We start from the raw sequence: 22,057 nt of genomic DNA, 5'->3' as shown, positions 1-22,057 counted from the left end.
ACATGTCCCGGCGTCTTCCTGTCTGATAGCTGATGGGAGGGAGCAGGTATACATCTGATGACAGGCAAATGTTTTGTTTATGGTTTCCTCTGAAGCCTTTGTCTTCAATGGCTTCTCCAGACTTTCTGTCTCTTGGGTCTTTGGTTTTCGGAGATGTCTTGGTGATCCTTCAAGTATCCACCTAGTCATGCTTTTGTTATGAGTCCTTGTTAGGTGGGAGGAGAAGGAAGCTATATCCCAGTACCTTTAGTCTCTGTTAAGTGTTTGTAATTGACTAGCCCTGCTATCAGACGTTCCCAGGAAAAGGGGGGGGGGGAAGAGGGGCTTGACATGAAAGCCGCTTTCATTGCTGCAGTTTCAATACGTTTTTAAAGTTCTATTTTTTTATATTGGTATATCTGATTTAGCATAATCAATAATTATGCTACATATATTTCACTAATCCTGACAATTAAACTGATACCATAACACTACTAGATGTATGCAGCATTGTACACATTATATGGAGGTACTTTCTCTGTCCCTAGAGAGACAATAGAGGGTTAATTGATTTGCCAAAGGTCACAAGGAGCTGCAGTGGGAATTGAACCCAGGTTGCTAGAATCAACACCTGCTGCACTAACAATTAGGCTACTCCTAAATACGTCCTTTTTTCCTCTTTTCTTTGGGTTGCTTTGGGGTTGTACCTGATCAATACTTAAAAGCCTGTTGCTAATAGGGGTTCTCCTGATACTTTTCCTATGCCAGTATGCTACTCTCTCCATATGTTGAACAGACGAGTCTGACCACAGTGGTCCATGCTGTGATAACATTATGACTAGACTACTGTAACGGCCTGTACATTGGTCAACCCAAAAAGAGTTTGCACCAGCTTCAACTTATTCAGTATGCTGCATCTTGACTGATAGAGAGAACTGCAAACGGTATGACCACATCAAATCCTTCCTGCAAACACTGCAGTGGCTATCAGTAACTTTACAGGACCAAATGTAAAACTCTTTGATTTTCAAGGCCCTCAGCAAAATCAGCCAGGTTACCTAAAGAATAAGTTAAACCTCTACTCATCTTTTTGGCCTTTGGGGTCCTCACAAGGAGCATCACTATTTGTACCCTTGTCAAAAGAGATTTTATGATGTGATACCACCAAGTGAGTCTTCTCAGGAGTATCCCCAACGCTCTGGAACTCACTCACAGAGGAGCTATGCCAAATTCAAGTCTACTTCTACTTCAGGAGGTAGGTGAAAGCCTGGCTTTTTTCCCCAGATCTTTAATATATTTGCCGACTAACTATCTGCTCATTCCACACCTGGAGTAGCTTGCTACACACTCTGTAACTTAGACCAGTTCCTCGTTTTTTATTCAGCTGTACGTATAGCAGTGCCGTAGCCAGGGCAGCCCCCCCTCGGCGTGCACCCCCCCACCGGAGTGTATTGTTACTTACTTTAGAAGCGAGGGGCGGGCGGGAGGGCCGATCCGCCCCTGAGTCCACGTCGCTGGGAGCTGCGTTGGCTCCATTTGTTCCTTGCTTTCTCTGCCCCGGAACAGGAAGTAACTCCCCCAGCGGCGTGCACCCGGGGCGGACCGCCCCACCGCCCCCCCCTTCCTACGCCACTGACATATAGGGCTTCTTTTAAAAAGTGGTGCTGCCGATTAACGGCGTGCTGAATACGAAGAAGCCTCAATTCCCATGGGCTTCTTCACATTCATTGCATGCTAATCAGTAACGATGCTTTGTAAAAAGAGCCCATAATTTCTTTTCAGTTTAGCCACCCACTTTTTATCTCAAAGACTATGTGTTAACCATCGTTTCCTGTCTATATAGCTCAACTTCACTTGCCCCCATGGTTACCTATTAAGATGTTTCTTTGTATTGTACAAACAGCGTTAGCATTTATATCTATGTTACTTGAATGTTCTAATATGTGCCTATTAAGGTGTTTCTTTTGTATTTTGCTGAAATCGTGAGTACCATAACTATGTTATGTGAATGTTCTTCCATGCTGCCTATTTATAGTATCATTCGTATTCTGCTGACATTTATCATATTTCTGTTTATATGATTATTTTACAGTGATGGTAAATGTTTATATTTTGATACTGTATCATGCTAGTTCTAGTACTAGGATTCAATCTATCTCCAAATTTACCTCAGTGATTATATTGATGCTTGCGTTTAGTCATTTTACTATTTTTATGCTGTTATTAAAATTTTAAGTTTAATTTCAAGCTGTAGCTGCTGTACAGTGCCTCGGGTGAATCTCTTCATAAAGGTGTTTAATAAATCCCAATCAACCAATAAAAAAGAGGAAGCACGATCTTATAATCCTGCTGGCACTTCCCTGTACCAGGCCGCTGTGCAGCACCTACCAGTATAACAACTAGTAGAACACCCCTAGAGAATCAGGAGGGAAGAGTGGGAACCCCCCCCCCCCCCCAAAAAGTATGGTTCTGGATTGCGAGACATGGAGCTCCCTGGCAGAGGCCGTGAGGCTTGCTGGGATCCCTGTGTAATCTGCGTCTGACCGGGTGCAACTGGAGCCATGGCTGACCCCTGCATCCATGCACAGCATAACATACTGGCGGAGACTGGGTTGTAAGCGGCACTGCTACAGAAGTGAGCTTGAACAGGAATGACGTGTGGACCCATGCTGGGAGCAGAGGAAAGCGCGGGAAGAAGACATGCCCCTGCAAGATGGTGGTGGCTGTTTTGACAACAGCGACCACCACAGAAGGCGCTGTACTCTTGCGCAAAAGTGTTGCAGTTCCCACCAAAGGCAGCCAGAAAAGAAGAGACCCAGGGCTGGCTTAGACTCCATCTCGATGCTGCCCTGCCACTTGTCATTAGAAACGGAGCCATCCTAGCCGCTGACAGGAGGATCCCAAGCTGTAAACAATAGCAACTGAAAAGGAAACACTCACCACAGCTGAAATCAGGGGTTCAGGTGCTGCCAAAAATCATCCAGCTGCCTGAAGAAGAGTCCACACTCTCTCCCATAAAGAGTCACAGCCATACAGGCTAGTGAAGTGGCAATTTTCCATCAAGCCTTTTTTTTTTTAATGTGAGGAAGAAGTAATGAAGGAACATGGCAGGAGTGGTGGGAAAGGGTGAGGAAGGGACCTGGGGTGACCAGGTGCATCCCCTAAAGGTGGCTCTGCTGAACCTTACACCCCTCAGCTCTACTAAACTGGGAAACCCAGAATAGGAGCTGCAACCAGGAGCTTGTGAGAAATCGTCCATTCGCCTGCTGGAGATAGAGAATACTGAATGGCCAGGGAGCATACCATCCTATGAGACAGTGCAATTCAGCGATCTCTATCTCCACCTGCTGGTAGATGGACACAACCCACACGTCTCTGGATTCATCTGCTGCTGACGCTAAGGAAACCAGGGTTTTCATGCTTCTAAAGAAAACAGTTCTTTAGTTTTCCATTTTGTGCTGTACAGATTCCCCACACCACCTCCCACCCTGGCTATTATTCCCAGACAATTTCTACAACAAAGTTACATATATTTGTGAAATTATCTACAGGACATATTCTCTCTGTTCTAACTTTCCTTCTGTGTACACAATTCTAAGAGCATTTGCAGTCCAATTGATTTGAAAGCAATTGTATGCAATTTTTCATAGCTGACATCTGCACATTAGATTTATAATATGGTAGCTATTTAAACCAATAATACCACCAAGGCTCTTGCTGCAATGTTGTTGGACTCTCAAGTGACTAACAAGGATTAAAGTCCTCATTCCACAGAACACAGATTTATGATGGCTAAATGCCTGAGACAGGATATTTGTTCATGTCAACATTTACTGCCAGCTTCTAATAACATATCTTGTTTGCAACTCTGATTTTCAATGGCGAAGGAGCCCACAGAATTTTGATAGATTGAAAAATATTATGCAGCAATGTCAAATGCACGAATAGTTTTGCAATTGCAGACAGTTACTTTTACACACTGTTGGCTGCATTTTAATATAATGTAGCTTATGTTTTGTTCTGCTGATGGATGCTGATCAGCCACTGGCAATAAACAAGAGATATGAATGCACCGCATGAGGTAAAATAAAAGTTTTGTTGACAAGCACAAGAGTAGGAAGATATTAAACAATTTTATCATTGTATTATCTCTTCATAACTATTTCCAGAATAGGCACACACATTTGTACACTATCTTATTTATCACAATCAGTCAAAAGAGAGTAACATGCTAATTCATTATACAAAAATACAAAATTTAATATAAATATATAGGAGAAGCAGGATAAACCTTCTGCAGAACACTAAAAAAAAAAAAAATAATAATAATAAAAAGCCACACAGGAGCAGAGGGTGACAAACTGACTTCCAGCCTTGGAGAGAATGTGCAAACGTTCTTTATTTAAAGGCACTAGAGAAATGATCTGACACAGGTCCTTGATTCAGTGGACGCAGCCACCTGCCTCAGAGGTCACATGAAACACTCTATATAGGGGCTCATTTTCAAAGCACTTAGACTTACAAATTTCCATAAGTCACTGTATAATTTTGTAAGTGTAAGCACTTTGAAAATACGCCTCCACACGTCTATGTCAGGGGTAGGCAACTCCGGTCCTCGAGACCCGCAGGCAGGTCAGGTTTTCAGGATATCCACAATGAATATGCAGGAGATAGATTAGCATACCATGGAGGCAGTGCTTGCAAATCTATCTCCTGCATATTCATTGTGGATATCCTGAAAACCTGACCTGCCTGTGGCTCTTGAGGACCGGAGTTGCCTACCCTGGTCTATGTGAATAGAATTTGAACCTGGTGCAATAGATGAATGTAGATTAAAGGATACAAGACTGCACTGGATATACAGTGTGCAGTCTCTCAATGCAGAGCCGCAGTGCACTGCTTTTATCTTGGAATCTACATTCATCTGCTGCACTAGGTTCAAATTCTGTTCACATAGACATAGAGTGTTTCTTGAAACCCCTGAGGTAGGCGTCTACTGATTAGCTTGTTAAGCCAATTAAGTATTACTGGACCTGCCGTGGTACTACGTGCCTAGATTTTAGCGTGGACCTCTAGGTGCGCTATATAGAATCCGGGGGTAAATCTGTTAGCCTCAGCAGTGCAACTCACCAGTGTTATCAAGAATTGCAGTACCTTCTCATTGACCAGCAGATAATTTAATTTTGTTACAAAATCAAATTTAAGATACATTTATTTGTTTCCCCACTTTCCAATGGGATATATGTAATATATGAACAAAATACTCATCTGACTCTGTAGGGAAACATCACTACCAGTATTGTGTACTGCCATTTGGCCTTGCATCAGATCCCAGGGTCTTTACAAAATGCTTAGCAGTAGTCACAGCATCGCTATACAGACTGGGAGTGCACGTGTTTGCCTATTTAGACAATTGGCTGGTTAAGAGCACAGTTCAGGAAGGAACAAGGTATTAATGCGTTGGACCATTTGGGTGCTAGAGCTACTAGGGTTGATCATCAAGTCCCATCTCAGCCTGTCCCAACAACTGGCGTTCATAGGAGCTCTGCTAGACATGACTCAAGCCTGACCAGCGAATAGAGACTCTCACCTCTGTGGTACAGAAAGTCCATTGGAACAAACAAAGGAGAAACTCCAAACCTCACGACTGTGTGTAAAACCAACAGTCAGGGGCAAGGACGCAAAAATGAGGAAACCAAAGCTAATCCAACAAATCAGGTCTGTATTGCTTCAAAAGTGATGTAAGCCAATTGTCGAAAGCCTTGACACGGCTGTGTTTTGGCAGACGTGTCTTTGTCAGGAGCCTTATCTTATTGACTACATAAACAAAAGTGTAAAAATGAAGGCTGGTACAAATATAATACACATAGAAGAAAGCTACTTCAAGCAGCTACACCAAGCTACAAGTTTTCACATTGAAAACAAAAGTCCATTAGCAGGTATCGGCAAATGTTGAGGTTGGTGGGCTACTTGGCCTCCACAGTACGTGTCACACCCATGGCATGCCTAAATTTAAGGAGAGCTCAATGGAACTTGTCTTCCCAAAGGTCTCGGACCAGAGTGAACCTACAGGAATTTTTATTTTTATTGTACTGCAGTCTTAAATCCCACAAAACACCACAAAGTTTGCTGTGGGTAACAACAGACCAAGACTGAAAATCTTCAGGAATTATAAAAAAAAAAAGAAAATAATTTTAACAGCACAGTTACACAATTTAATAAAATTGAACTTAAGATAACCACAAATTCTTAAAAGAAGGAAGACAAATTTGTGCAGCTTGATAAGATAAAGTGGATTGAAAAATCCTCTTTAGCTTCATATTACAAAGTGAAGGAAATTTTAGTAAGAATTGATTTCTAGCAGACCTTGAAATAAAGTCATTTAAAAAAAAGCAAGATGTACACCTAAATAAGTGGGGAGTAGGATCCATACAGAGCTAAATATGTCAAAGCTGATGCAACCAAGATAACAAAAGAGTAATATGATTGTATTTATCTGCTACAAAAATAGTTCTAGCTGCTGCATTTTATACTTGCTGTAATTTAGTCTTCAATAACTTTCTGCAATCAATGAAATAGAATGACAATAGTCCAGTTTTGAAAGTATCAAGACCTGAACTAACAGTCTAAAAACAGCCATAGTAAAACATTTCTGAATAGTTCTTAATTTCTTCAATAACAGAAAAGAATCTCTTACCACTTTATTATTATTACATTTGTATCCCACATTTTCTCACCTCTTTGCAGGCTCAATGTGGCTTACATAATAACCGTGAGGCATTCGCCAAGTCCGGTAGGGAGACAGATACAAGGTGATGTAGTGGTAGAATAAGATACGTTTGTTTCAGTTGTTATGGGGTTGAAGAGAGGAAGGTTGTATAGTGTTCAGTACGATCTTTGGTTTTGTGTACTGAAAGATAATTGACCATCCACCTCAATTCCTAAAATTCTAGAAGAAACATCCAGTTTTATCTGTGAATTATTAACCTGTAGCATCATATCACTAAAAGTTAAAGAAGGACCTACCCTTAAAACTTTGTTTTCCCTTTGTTAAACTTCAATTTATATGCAGAAACCCATCTATCAACTAGGTCTAAAGGCAATACAATAGTAATATCATCTGCTTATGTTAATGATTGAATCTTAGAATTCTGCAGACATTTCGCTAATGATTGTATCACGATATTAAACAGTGTTGAGGATAATGGGGAACCCTTAAGAACTGCACAAGTAGCTCTCGAGGACTCCGTCATCACCCCACGCATTTTTATCCTTTATGATATTTATTTATTTATTGCATTTGTATCCCACATTTTCCCACCTCTTTGCAGGCTCAATGTGGCTTACAATACATCATGGATAGTGGAAATGAGGAGAGGTTAAACATTTGGAGTTACAGAAGGGTTTGGGTTGAATGGTAATGGAATACATAAAAGTAAGAAATATAAGGCATTAATTTACATTCATGGTGTAAGTCTAGAAAACTTCTGATCCAGTACAAAACAGGTCCCAAGATACCAAAACAGTCCAGTAGACTTAACAAAAGAGTATGTTTCACCAAATCAATGTCATCATTTTTACGCTTTCCTTTAAAAGGTCTCTTCACAAAAGTGGTGATAGAGAAGAAGCTGGAAACTACAGGCTGGTAAGCCTCACTTCGGTTATTGGAAAAGTAATGGAAGCGATGCTGAAGGAAAGGATAGTGAATTTCCTGGAAGCCAATAAGTTGCAAGATCCGAGACAACATGGTTTTATCAAAGGGAAATCGTGCCAAACGAATCTCATTGAGTTCTTTGATTGGGTGACAGGAGAATTGAATCAGGGACGAGCTATAGACGTACAAAGCTTTTGACACAGTTCCCCACAGGAGGCTCTTAAATAAACTGGATGGGCTGAAGATAGGACCCGAAGTGGTGAACTGGATTAGGAACTGGTTGACGGACAGACGCCAGAGGGTAGTGGTGAATGGAATTTGCTCGGAGGAGGGAAAGGTGAGTAGTGGAGTGCCTCAAGGATCGGTGCTGGGGCCGATTCTGTTCAATATATTTGTGAGTGACGCTGCCGAAGGGTTAGAAGGTAAAGTTTGCCTATTTGCGGATGATACTAAGATCTGTAACAGAGTGGACACCCCGGAGGGAGTGGAAAACATGAAAAAGGACCTACGGAAGCTAGAAGAATGGTCTAAGGTTTGGCAATTAAAATTCAATGCGAAGAAATGCAAAGTGATGCACTTAAGGAATAGAAATCCATGGGAGACGTATGTGTTAGGCAGGAGAGAGTCTGATAGGTATGGATGGGGAGAGGGATCTTGGGGTGATAGTATCTGAGGATTTGAAGGTGACGAAACAGTGTGACAAGGTGGTGGCCGTAGCTAGAAGGTTGTTAGGCTGTATAGAGAGAGGTGTGACCAGCAGAAGAAAGAGGGTGTTGATGCCCCTATATAAATCGTTGGTGAGGCCCCACCTAGAGTATTGTGTTCAGTTTTGGAGGCCGTATCTTGCTAAGAATGTAAAAAGAATTGAAGCGGTGCAAAGAAAAGCTACGAGAATGGTATGGGATTTGCGTTACAAGACGTATGAGAAGAGACTTGCTGACCTGAACATGTATACTCTAGAGGAAAGGAGAAACAGGGGTGATATGATACAGACGTTCAAACAAACCTTTTCCGGAGATGCGAAGGCGGTAGAACGAGAGGACATGAAATGAGATTGAAGGGGGGCAGACTCAAGAAAAATTTCAGGAAGTATTTTTTCACGGAGAGAGTAGTGGATGCTTGGAATGCCCTCCCACGGGAGGTGGTGGAAATGAAAACGGTAACGGAACTCAAACATGCGTGGGATAAACATAAAGGAATCCTGTTCAGAAGGAATGGATCCTAAGGAGCTTAGCCGAGATTGGGTGGCAGAGCTGGTAGCGGGAGGTGGGGATGGTGCTGGGTAGACTTATACGATCTGTGCCAGAGCCGGTGGTGGGAGGCGGGACTGGTGGTTGGGAGGTGGGGATGGTGCTGGGCAGACTTATACAGTGTGTGCCAGAGCCGGTGGTGGGAGGCGGGATTGGTGGTTGGGAGGCGGAGATAGTGCTGGGCAGACTTATACGGTCTGTGCCCTGAAAAGGACAGGTACAAATCAAGGTAAGGTATACACAAAAAGTAGCACATATGAGTTTATCTTGTTGGGCAGACTGGATGGACCGTGCAGGTCTTTTTCTGCCGTCATCTACTATGTTACTATGTAAAAGGTCTCTGTCTTGGTGGCTTATTTGTAGCAATTTGGACAATGGACTCCCATTCCAAATTCCCCAGTACCACAAGACACTGATGACAAATGCATCCACCCTATGGTGGGGAGCTCATGTAGATGGGCTCCTCACCCAAGGGAAGTGATCTGCTTAGAAAAGGCAGAACCAAATAAATCTCTTACAGCTAAGAGCTATTTGGACTGCTGTAAAGGCTTTCAGAGATCAGTTGGAGAACCACATTATTTTGATCCAAGCAGACAATCAGGTTATGATTTAAACTGTGTTAATGAGTAGGGAGACACAGGTTTATACACACTGTGTCAGGAAGCAGTCAGGAGGTAATGAAGGGCCATCTCCCACAGAATGGTACTCAGAGCCACTTACCTGGCAGGGAAGAACAACTGTCTGTTGGATAAACTGAGCTGAATTATGCAAATACATGAATGGTCTCTGAATATGGGCATTGCCCAGAAGTCTTTCTGAGAGTAGAGTACCTCCTTGGTGCATCATTTCACCACTCACGCCAACAACAAAATCTCTCAGGTCTGTTGTAGGCTAGGATCACATGACACATTAGTTTGATTAGACAGTCAAACAGTAAAGCAAAAGAATGAGTCTTCCAACACTTGTGATTAGTTGATTTTCAAGGATGTAGTTTATTGGTAAGCAAAAGGGAACAGGACTGTTTTACCTTGAAAATGCCTACTTCAGGAGTCATCAGAATCTCCTAGATTCTTGGAACACAATGGTCTTATAAAGATTATAAGGAACTCCTTTCTTATCTGCTACAACAACCGCTGCAAATGTCGCTATTTTTACAAGGCTAAACTGGTTTTCTGGCAGGAAGTGCATTCCAATAATGTGGTTTTCCCTAGATTGAAGGAGGGATTTTCTATATGCATGTCTTCCAGTGCCTTTCATAACGAAAACTTTCCTGAAACTCGAGCAGGGCAGGGGATCCATGATGCTCATTGCTCCATACTGGGCCATGGCAGATCTGGTTCCCTCTACTTCTGGAGATAACATTTGAAGACTTGTGGAGACTGGAATGCCTTCCCATCCTCATCACTCTTGTATCCGGATCTCCAGTCCCTGGCCCTCACAGCTTGGATGTTGAGAGATTAAAAGGAAGATTCCTTAGATATGCTATAGGATGTCTCTCAAGTTCTGCTTGCTTCCAGGAGAGATTCCACTAGAAAGTCATATGGATTCCAGTGGAAGAGGATTGCCTTCTGGTATGAGGACAAGGCCTTAGATCTTTTTTAATTCCTTACACCAAACCTGCTTGAATACCTTCTACATCTCTCAGAATCAGATCTCAAGACCAACTTTGTAAGAGTTCACTTTAGTATGATTGGAACTTATCACTGTTTAGATGGTAAGCCCATCTCTGCTCAGTCTTTAGTTGTTTGCTTCATGAGGGGCTTGCTTTTACTTAAAACCTCCCATTAAGCCCCCCCACCCTCCCAGTGTCATGGGATCTTAATATTGTCCATACCCAGCTGATGAAAGCTCCTTTTCAGCCATTTTATACCTGTCATCTGAGTACCTGACCTGGTGGTGATCAGTTCAGCCTGCAAGGTCAGTGATCTCTAGGCCTTAGTAGCTGATCCAACTTATTTGAAATCCAACAATAACAAAGCAATTCTGCACACCCATTTTAAATTCTTTCCTAAACTAGTGTTGCCGTTCCTCAGTTGTTCTGTCAACATTTTTCTCAAGAGCCCATGTCCATCAAGCTGAAAGTGCATTACACTCTGTACTGCACTTCAAGAGAGCCTTGCAGGCTTATTTTCGAAAGAGAAGGGCGCCCATCTTTCAACACAAATCGGGAGATGGGCATCCTTCTCCCAGGGTCCCCCAAATCGGCATAATCGAAAGCCGATTTTGGGCATCCTCAACTGCTTTCTGTTGCGTGGACGACCAAAGTTCCTGGGGGCATGTCGGAAGCATAGCGAAGGCGGGACTGGGGCAAGCTTAACACATGGGCGTCCTCGGCCGATAATGGAAAAAAGAAGGGCGTCCCTGACGAGCACTTGGCCGACCTGGTCCATTTTTTTCTTACGACCAAGCCTCAAAAAGGTGCCTCAACTGACCAGATGACCACCGGAGGGAATCGGGGATGACCTCACCTTACTCCCCCAGTGGTCACTAACCCCCCCCTCCCACCCTAAAAAAAAAATTTTAAAATATTTTTTGCCAGCCTCTATGCCAGCCTCAAATGTCATACCCAGCTCCCTGACAGCAGTATGCAGGTCCCTGGAGCAATTTTAGTGGGTGCAGTGCACTTCAGGCAGGCGGACCCAGTCCAATCACCCCCCTACCTGTTACACTTGTGGTGGTAAATGTGAGCCCTTCAAATCCCACCACGAACCCACTGTACCCACATCTAGCTTCCCCCTTCACCCGTAAGGGCTATGGTAGTGTTGTACAGTTGTGGGTAGTGGGTTTGGGGGAGGGGGGCTCAGCACCCAAGGTAAGGGAGCTATGCACCTGGGAGCAATTTCTGAAGTCCACTGCAGTGCCCCCCTAGGGTGCCCAGTTGGTTTCCTGGCATATGAGGGGGACCAGTGCACTATGAATGCTGGCTCCTCCCAAGACCAAATGGCTTGGATTTGGTCGTTTCTGAGATGGGCGCCCTCAGTTTCCATTATCGCTGAAAACCAGGGACAACCATCTCTTAGGACGACCATCTCTAAGGTCGACCTAAATGTTAAGATTTGGGCATCCCCGACCGTATTATCAAAAGAAAAGATGGACGCCCATCTTGTTTTGATAATACGGGTTTCCCCTCCCCTTCCTGAGGACGTCCTGCGAGGACGCCCTCAGGAAGACTTGGGCGTCCCATTCGATTATGCCCCTCTTGGTCTTCTATCTAGAGAGAACTAAAACCCATAAAAAGTCCAACCAGCTTTTTGCTTATTTGGACCCCAGTAGGATGTGGGCTGCCATAGGTAAACACACACTGTCTAATTGGCTCACAGACTACATTTCCTTTACTTATGCCCAGGCTGGGCCAACTTTGGAGGGCCACGTCAGAGCTCATAATGTCAGACCCATGACTGTGTTGGTAGCCCACGAGGTCGGCCTCCATAGAGGAAATTTGTAGAGCTGTATTGTGGACTTCATTCCACACTTTCACCTCTCACTACTGATGAAAGGTTTTCATTTTGGCCTCACATTTCATATTTGTCCAAATATTTTTTCAAGCGCAGGATGATAATCTCGTTTCTCATCTAGTCCTGTCTAATTATGCTCTCACCTATCCACCCTTAATTATTTGTTTGTCCTTGAGATACTTACTGCGCATGTATTAATTTGCTTCTTCGACATTGTAATTTCTGTTATATTCTGTACATTATGTTTTAATCACTTTATTGTTTGTTTGTAAGCCACATTGAAATCTATTTCTGGCTAATGTGGGGTATAAATGTCATGAATGAATAAATAAATAAATAAATATATAATGTTTTGTTAAAAACAAACAAACAAACAAACACTTGACTCAATGCATCCTATGTACATGGATATTATCGACTGTTATTGCAACTCTCTATTTTCAGGCTTTCTGCAAATGGATATTCGCCACCTTCAGATAATTCAGAATACTGCTATAAAACCCATTACAAGATCCAAAAAAATGGGATCATGTAACACCACTTTGGCGAAATGAACACCGGTTGCAGATATCACATGGGATCACATTCAAATTACGTATACTGGTTTTAAAATCTGCAATACAGGAGTTCCAGCTTTCTTTTCTTGCCTGTTAGTACCATATTGCCCCTTTATATCCTTCTTTAGACATATCCATTTGGATAGTATTTGACAATCCATCTTCAGTGTTCAGGGTCCTTCGCTATGGAATCATCATCGCAGTTCTTAAACACTAGAGCCTTCCTACCAAGCTTTTGAAAGAGACCTGAAGACTGATCCTTTCTTGGACGCTTTCAGTGGCCACTAATCAATATTTCTGTCTCCAGTAAGTTAGAATACATGGGCCGGGCAGTTAGGCAATGTTGGGCTGTGACAGCAACAGGTATTTCTTTATTTCTTCCTGTTTTATCTAGTTCATTTTGTGTTGTAATAAAATATTTCCTTTCCCTCTCTTATTAATGTTAATTGTTGTAAACTGCTATGATGGTTTCTCCAAATGGTGGTATATCAAACCTCAAATAAACTGCAAACTCTAAGCTCTCAGTTTGGTCCTCTGACCTGCTCCAAAGATGCCTAAGTATGTGGTTTTAAGCTGCACTTTAAAGCTACCTGCTTCCATGACTCCATCTTCTGGTATTCCAGTCCAGGGGCTAGCTTACCTTTGCTTCAGGGAAATGGGGCTGGGGGTAAAAGGGGATCTCTCTATCCCTGATAAGTTCTGGTGGGGATGGGCATGTCATACATTGCCTAATACTGGTGCCACGGGGGATTGGAGGTGGTCAGGGATATGGGTTGGATGATGCTGTTAGGGGATGTCGGGTTGTGATGGGGGGGGGGGGGGGGGGGGGGAGATTGCCATGAGCTGTTTTTTTGTGTTTGTTTGTTTGAGGCAGCAGCCACAGCCACCTCTCAATTAATATTGCCCAGAAACAAAAATGTATAGAAACAAACAAAAGTAAAATAAAATTTAAAAAACAATAAGAAAACTTGTAAAAAAAACACAGAAAATGAAACAATTTATTTTTAACCTGCATTTCCTTAGTGAGGACTAATATAATTACCTTGTTGAAGAATGCCTCTTACAGTTCAGCAGCTTTGCTGTAAACTATGAGGTTCTTGAACTACCACTCCCAAAAACCTCTTTGCTTTCTTCATTAGGGATAACCTGTCTGTTTTCCCAGAATACCTTCTGCAGTTTCAGCTGGCTAACTTCTCCATATCCTAGGGCTATTTCTACCTGTGTAGGGTGCCCATCTCATCACATTCCTTTATTTGCATAGTAATTACAGCTATACTCCTAAATGTGATGTCTGTGTCAAGTAACACCACTTAACAGATGTTCAGTAATTCAACAAAATCACATGTGCTGCTCATGGCTAATGTGGATGTGAATTCAATTAACCCCAGAGTGCCTATTAAAAAGGTGGACCATGTTAGCTGAGAAGATTTTGGAATTTTAGTAATTATTACAGAAGATATTGTAGCAGGATTAAGCCATCAGCCTGCTTAGTTTTTGGCTGTCTTGCATATCCGCTGATTAACTTACTTATAACTCTGCAGCAAGATATAGTATGCTCAAAAAGAAATATATTGTATTTTTTCCAGATGTTTTGTTTTCCTTCTTTTTTTCTCTTGAAGACAGAATCACACAAAGATGCCCTGTTGGATGAGGGGTGCAAAGGAAGCTTTCTTTTCAAACCCGAGCCCTTCTCTGACATTATTTCTTCCTCCTGAGTGCCTCTGCTATGCCCTCATACCTCACAAGCCTCAGTGTTTTTTTTTTATTTGTAGCATTTGTATCCCACATTTTCCCACCAATTTGCAGGCTCAATTTGGCTTACATTTGCCGTAATGGCAGTTGCCATTTCCGGGTAACAGAATTACAAATGGTGTTGCATTAAGGTGTGTACATACATAGTAACATAGATGGAACATAACATACATGGAACAGTTACATAGTAACATAGTAACATAGTAGATGACGGCAGAAAAAGACCTGCATGGTCCATCCAGTCTGCCCAAGACAAACTCATATGTGTATACCTTACCTTGAATTTGTACCTGTCCTTTTCAGGGCACAGACCATATAAGTCTGCCCAGCAGTATTTCCCGCCTCCCAACCACCAGTCCTGCCTCCCATCACCGGCTCTGGTACAGACCGTATAAGTCTGCCCTCCCCTATCCTCGCCTCCCAACCACCACCCCCTCTTCCCTCCACCTGCTCCGCCACCCAATTTCAGCTAAGCCAGTTCATGGTCTATATATATACTATGTGCGTACATACATGGTAAAGAAGAATACATTATGGTATTGCATGCAGGTTCCTGAGTGATAATTGGATTATAACATACATTAGGTCATCGACTATGGAGAGACCATATTCGACATAGGGATAAAAGTGATAGTGCTTGTGCACTAATAGCAAAGAGGTTAATCAGTCACGTGATAAGATTTAGGTTGTGTCTAGGCCGTGTACATTCTTATTTTTTAGTATTTAAGATGGATGTTTGTTGTATGCCTTCTTGAACAGATCTGTTTTCAGTAGTCTTCGGAAGATACTTAGGTCTTGCGTTGTTTTTATGGCCTTCGGTAGTGTGTTCCATAGCTGGGTACAGATGTATGAGAAACTGGTCGCATATGTGGATTTATATTTTAGCCCTTTGCAGTTGGGGTAGTGGAGATTGAGGAATGTGCGTGCTGATCTTTTTGCGTTCCTAGTAGGCAGGTCTACGTATAAGGTCTGACATGTAGGTCGGGGCTTCCCCGTGAACGATTTTGTGGACCAAGGTGCAGACTTTGAACGCAATTCGCTCTTTTAGTGGGAGCCAGTTTTGGAAACTCAAGGGCAGATTTCCTGCCTAGCATAATACAGTACTGCTGAATTGTATGCATGGACAGGAGGAGTTCTAGTTCAGTAGAAAAGCATAAGTGAATAGCGTTTTTATTGAAAATATTTCTTATGAATGTAAATTAGGTTGTATGCATTTATCCCATCTTACTCTAGTCATGCAAATGGAGTTTACCATACTTTTCTTTTACAGTGACATTTTGTCTTTTAAATTGTACAAGGAATAAAAATATGCTAATAAGGTATACAAGACAGAGAAACTAACATTTCCAAGTATCGAGGAGGCATACAAGGCCCATGGCAATATGTTATTAATATTTCTTTGGAGTACAGCTCACAGTCATATATACTATTCACATAACAGTGGTTCTAGCAAGGGTATGTTTATTAGCATGTCTTATTTAGCCTTTTGTTGAAAATATGCAGAATGCTTTCCCAAAGGAGACCAGGGTCTGAAATAGGTCTACACATTACAGGGGAGTCAACTTTTCAAAATTATTGGGGGTTCTAAACCGAATAGAAATGACCTCTCCCTGGACACTATCAAGGAATTTGTCCAATATTGGAGGTGCTCAAGCACACACAGCACCTATAGAACCGATGCCTATGTAACACATATATACATATACATCCCCAGATTCTATGTAGGTTGGCCAAAGTTGGGCGTGCAAATTTGGGCACAGATCCCAGATCTTCATGCAAAATGAATGAGCTGTTAGCAAGTAATAATTGATGTTAATTGGCAGTCATTATGAGTTACATGCGGATTGGCCCTTGCACCATTTCTATAACATGTGCGTCTAAATTTTATGTGCATCTCAAAAAGGGGTGTGGCCATTGGAGGGGCAGGGGCATTCCCAGAATTTAGACGCAATGTTATAGAATAGTGTCATTTACACACTCAACTGCCCTTACTTGTGTGCCAGCATTTACACCCGGTTTCAGTAGGTGTAAGTGCTCACGTCCAAAGTTAGCTGTGAGATCTGTGCTAAACTGGTATTCTGAAAAGGCTCAGAGTGCCCTTTATAGAATACTAGCTTAGCAAGGACCTTCCTGTGCCTAACTGTGGGCACCATTTACTGAATTGCCCCCCCTGAGAGGGGAATTTTATAAGGGGGAATCAAGTTTAAAGAGGCCAAGTAAGGGCCTACTTAGGTGCTGTTTTGTAATGACACATAAGCATGTGTACTTGTGAACTCTGCCCCTGTACGCTTCTACCATCATAGGTCACATCATCGTGTCATTATAGCAGGCCATTTACAAAGGGCTTTAGATTCAGACCCACTCTGAACGGTAATGAGATTAGCCGTTAATAAAACTTCATTTACTTTCTTTATACCTTTCTTGCAACAGGCAGAACTGCAAAAGATGAAACAACAGGACCTTGAAACCAAACAATTTATTGAAAATCAAGAGGTAGAACAGAAGAAGCTGCTTAAAATTATCTCGGAAGCTGACACAGAACGGTTGAGGCAGAAAAAGGAACTGGACCAGGTATGATAATCCTTAAATTTTAATATTTCAGTGGGTTCTATTTGATAAAGAAAAGATGATTCTTTCGAGAGGACTGGTAAATAGTCTTATTCTTTTATGCAGTTTGAAGTTGTAATATCATTAACTTATTGCTGTACTACCTATTAGTTTATTGGAAATGCCAGAGAATCTTACAGAAAGGAATTAATCTGGTTTGGAGTGTAGTTAATACGGTGCATTATGAGAATAATATATATTATTTGTCCCTTAATGTGTGTTAAATGGCAATAATGTGCGTTATATTATGATAATGTAAGTTGCTGTGGAATACATAATAGAGGCAAAGCATGCAAATGCATGCAAAACACCTCATTATTATGTAAATGATAATAACTCAGTGGAGTCCTCCCTCAAGCTTTTGTTTGAGGTGGCAGCCTTGGTGTGTGGCTCGTATGCAGCCTGGACTTGCCTGTCGTGGGTTCAGAAGGCCTTCTCTATGGATGTCATGTCCCCTACCTCAATGCAAGCGGCATCCTCGGGCTGTGCGGGGTCCTGTCGACACGCACACTTGACTGGCACTGCCTGAGCCGTGTGTGTGTAGTCCTCTCTGGGTTTGTTCAGAGAGCGGTGGTTGCAGGCTCCTTAATTGCTTTGCTTCTATGCATCTGTTTCTGCTCTCTCTCTCTGCCTTGGCTTCCAGGCTCCTTGATCGCTTTGCTTCCACCCACCTGGGTCTACTCTTCCTCTGCCTGGCTTCTCTTGCTTCTCTCCTATTGGTCTTCTGGTTCCTCCTTCCCCTGCTCTTCTCCTATGACTGTGCCCCTTCTCCCTGCCGATGTCAGACGCCAGCAATTTATCAGCTGAGCTCTCCCTGGACTCCATGCTTCTACTTTGGTAGGTGTTTCTAACTCTGTAGTCTGCTTCTTATCTACTGGTCCCTTGTTGCTGAGTTTGCCTGTACCTGGATTACTCTCATGCCTGCCTACTGACTTTCACCTGTACCTGGATTACTCTCTTGCCTGCCGCCTGCCTACTGACTTGCCTGTACCTGGATTACTCTCTTGCCTGCCGCCTGCCTACTGACTGCCGCTTGTACCTGGATTACACTCTTGACCTGCTGCCTGCCTGGCCAATACATTCATCACCCCGCTTCCGGCTCCGTCCCGTAAGTCCTGCAGGCCGCCCGCACCTAGGGGCTCAACCTCTGGGGAACGACGGTCAGCGCAGGTGAAACCCGGGGTTGTCCAGCCGCCAAGCAGAACCTGGTCCGAGTACCGGGCTCAGCAGCACTACTTGGTACAAGAACTCACAAGTGTGACAACGGGGGAACTGGTTAGCTTTTTGCCGGCACTAGAATCTGGGCTGGCATACCTGGTGGACCTTCTTTATGATCTATTGAGGGCGTCTGCCAAAGAGGTTTCGCTAACAGTTATGGCACGCCGTTGGATATGGTTACAGCATTGGGCAGCGGACTTGGCCTCCAAATCACATTTGGCCAGTTTACCATTTCAGGGGAAGCTTCTTTTCATTGAAGAATATTGTTAAAGCTTTGGGTGATTCCAAGGGTCAGCATCTGCCAGAAGATAAATCCAGGTCGGCCTCGTGCGCAGGAATGTCCCATGTACAGTTCAGGGAGACAAGGCACTACCGTTCTGGCCGAGTAGGGTCCTTTCAGAGGACTCGTTTTCTCAGAAACCACAACCTTTTTGTGATGAACGCCGGGCTACGGCCTCAGATTTTTTTTTGTTACGTTTGTACCCCGTGCTTTCCCACTCATGGCAGGCTCAATGTGGCTTACATATTGTATACAGGTACTTATTTGTACCTGGCAGAATTGCAGTGACTGGGGGCAGTCCATTCATTGCTTCCAGTGGAGTTCGGACAAGGTCGTTACTCCATTTACTTCCTGGTACCCAAAAAGGTTGGTTCTCTGCGGCCTGTTCTGGATCTCAAGTATGTAAACAAGGCTTTACAAATTCGCCATTTTCATATGGAAACCGTGCATTATGTGATTGCTGCGGTGTATTCGGGAAAAGTTTTGACCATCCTCAATCTCAAATGTGCATATCTCCACATCCCTATTTGGCCTCTTCATCAGTGTTTTACTACTACTACTATAAATCACTTCTATAGCGCTACCAGTCGTACGCATTTTGCGGTTCTCGGTCAGCATTTTCAGTTCCATGCCATGCCCTTCGGTCTTGTTACTGCTCCACAGACTTTCTCCAAAAGCTGGTAGTAGTTGCAGCTTTCCTCCGCAAGTAAGGGGTACAGATACATCCCTACTTAGACGATTGGCTCATTTGGGTGTAGTCTTTCGAGGGGAGCTGTCCGGATATGGACCAGGTGGTCAATCTTCTTCAGTCTCTAGGCTGGGTGATCAATTTTCCCAAATGCCACCTGCATCCTTCTCACTCTCTGGAGTACCTGGGCATCTCTTTTGACACTTGGGCAGGGATAGTGTCCCTCTCGCCAGCATGCAATCTTCGGCTGCGGAACCAGTTACGCGGCTTGTTTCTGATTCCGGCTCCCCGGGCCCGGGACTACGTGCAGGTGCTGAGATCCATGACAACCACCCTGGATGTGGTTGTGTGGGCCAGGAATCACATGCGGACACTTCAGTTGTATATGGTCAGCCAATGTTCTCCCCTCTTGGAGGATTACACGGTTTGAGTAGCGTGGATGCCACAACTCAAGGCAGCGATGCACTGGTGGCTCATTCAGGAGAACCCAGATTGGATGATCATGACAACAGATGCTTCCCTATTAGATTGGGGAGCTCGTTGCCTCAACCAGATGGCACAGGGAACCTGTTACAAAGGCTTTTGTAACAGGCCTAGCCTAGGAAGGAGTATACACTAAGAAAGCTAAGAAAGCGAATAGAATGTTGGGTATTATCAGGAAAGGTATGGAAAACAGGTGTGAGGATGTTATAATGCCGTTGTATCGCTCCATGGTGCGACCGCACCTTGAGTATTGTGTTCAATTCTGGTCTCCGCATCTCAAGAAAGATATAGTAGAATTGGAAAAGGTGCAGCGAAGGGCGACTAAAATGATAGCGGGGATGGGATGACTTCCCTATGAAGAAAGACTAAGGAGGCTAGGGCTATACAGCTTGGAGAAGAGACGGCTGAGGGGAGACATGATAGAGGTATATAAAATAATGAGTGGAGTGGAACAGGTGGATGTGAAGCGTCTGTTCACGCTTTCCAAAAATACTAGGACTAGGGGGCATGCGATGAAACTACAGTGTAGTAAATTTAAAACAAATCGGAGAAAATTTTTCTTCACCCAGCATGTAATTAAACTCTGGAATTCGTTGCCGGAGAAAGTGGTGAAGGCGGTTAGCTTAGCAGAGTTTAAAAAGGGGTTGGTCGGTTTCCTAAAGGACAAGTCCATAAACCGCTACTAAACGGACTTGGAAAACTCCAAAATTCCAGGAATAACATGTATAGAATGTTTGTACGTTTGGGAAGCTTGCCAGGTGCCCTTGGCCTGGATTGGCCGCTGTCGTGGACAGGATGCTGGGCTCGATGGACCCTTGGTCTTTTCCCAGTATGGCATTACTTATGTACTTATGTACACTACTTTCTGGATCTTCTTTCCCCAGTGGGGAAAATTGGTGGTTGTCCCCTTTGAACCACTGAGGAATATGCCACTTTGAAGGATCTGTTTCTCAAAGTGTTTCTAATGGCAATCTGCTCAGCTTGACATATCTCAGAATTCCAAGCTCTATCCTGCTGAGATCTGTATTTAATCTTTTCTCAGGATTTGATCACTTTTTAGCCAGTTCTGTATCTATTTTTGTCTACAATTTGAAACAATTGGTTTGTGTTCTGATTTTTACAGAAGGTGAAGGTTGGAAAGGCAACAAAAATCTTCATCTTCTAGATGTTTGCCATCACCTTGGTATATTTTATTTGTTGCATTTGTATCTTACATTTTCCCACCTATTTGCAGGCTCAATGTGGCTTACTTAGTACCGTTAGGCATTTGCCCAGTCGGTTGATAACAAATACAAAGTTGTATAGTGATCGAATGAGGTATATGTGGGGATCTGAAGGGATGAAGGTTGTGTGTTGTCCAGCACGATCATTAGTCATGTTGTGCTTTGGGTGAGGAGGTTTACGTAGGGTTGTTGGGGTAGGCCTTTTTGAAGAGGTTGGTTTTTAGTAATTTCCTGAAGTTCAGGTGGTCATGGATTGTTTTCACAGCTTTTGGGAGGCCATGCCATAATTGTGTGCTTATGTAGGAGAAGCTGGATGCGTAGGTTGTTTTGTATTTCAGTCCTTTGCAATTTGGGTAGTGTAGGTTTAGGTATGATCTTGCAGACCCGACTCTATTTCTTGTTGGTAGATCTATGAGGTTTGTCATGTATCCTGGGACTATGCCATATGTGATTTTGTGGACTAGAGTGCAAATTTTGAAGATGATCCATTCTTTGATTGGGAGCCAATGCAGTTTTTCTCGAAGGGGTTTGGCATTTTCAAAGCGTGTTTTGCTGAATATCAGCCTGGCTGCTGTATTTTGGGCGGTCTGGAGTTTTTTTGTTAGTTGTTCTTTGCATCCCACGTAGATACCGTTACAGTAATCTGCATGACTTAGGTCCATTGATTGTATTATATTTTAGAAGGTTTCCCTAGGGAAGAAAGATTTTAGTCGTTTGAGCTTCCACATTGCATAGAACATTTTCTTTATTACAGAGTTTACTTGGCTCTCGAGAGTGAGGTTGCGGTCGAGTGTGATGCCAAGTATTTTCAAACTGTCTGAAGTGGGGAGGGTGTGTCCTGGGGTAGTTATAGTTGTGGGTTTGTATTTGTTATGTTGAGAAGTGAGGATGAGGCAGTGTGTATTTTCAGT

The 22,057-nt window shown here is 43.1% G+C and overlaps 1 protein-coding gene across 1 annotated transcript in view; it reads left to right on the top strand.

Annotated features, from left to right (window-relative positions):
• The window catches only part of CFAP58 (cilia and flagella associated protein 58), a 462,734-nt gene that overhangs the window by 192,065 nt on the left and 248,612 nt on the right, over positions 1-22,057 (top strand). Inside the window, exon 12 of the mRNA XM_030202779.1 lies at positions 17,078-17,218. Coding sequence (XP_030058639.1) covers positions 17,078-17,218 — 141 coding nt within the window. The remainder of the gene's footprint in view (positions 1-17,077; positions 17,219-22,057) is intronic.

Source organism: Microcaecilia unicolor, chromosome 5 (assembly GCF_901765095.1).
Source record: "Microcaecilia unicolor chromosome 5, aMicUni1.1, whole genome shotgun sequence".
NCBI classification, from domain to species: Eukaryota; Metazoa; Chordata; class Amphibia; order Gymnophiona; family Siphonopidae; genus Microcaecilia; species Microcaecilia unicolor.
Note: the sequence above shows the minus strand (reverse complement) of the source record. Positions and strands in the feature narration are given on the sequence as shown.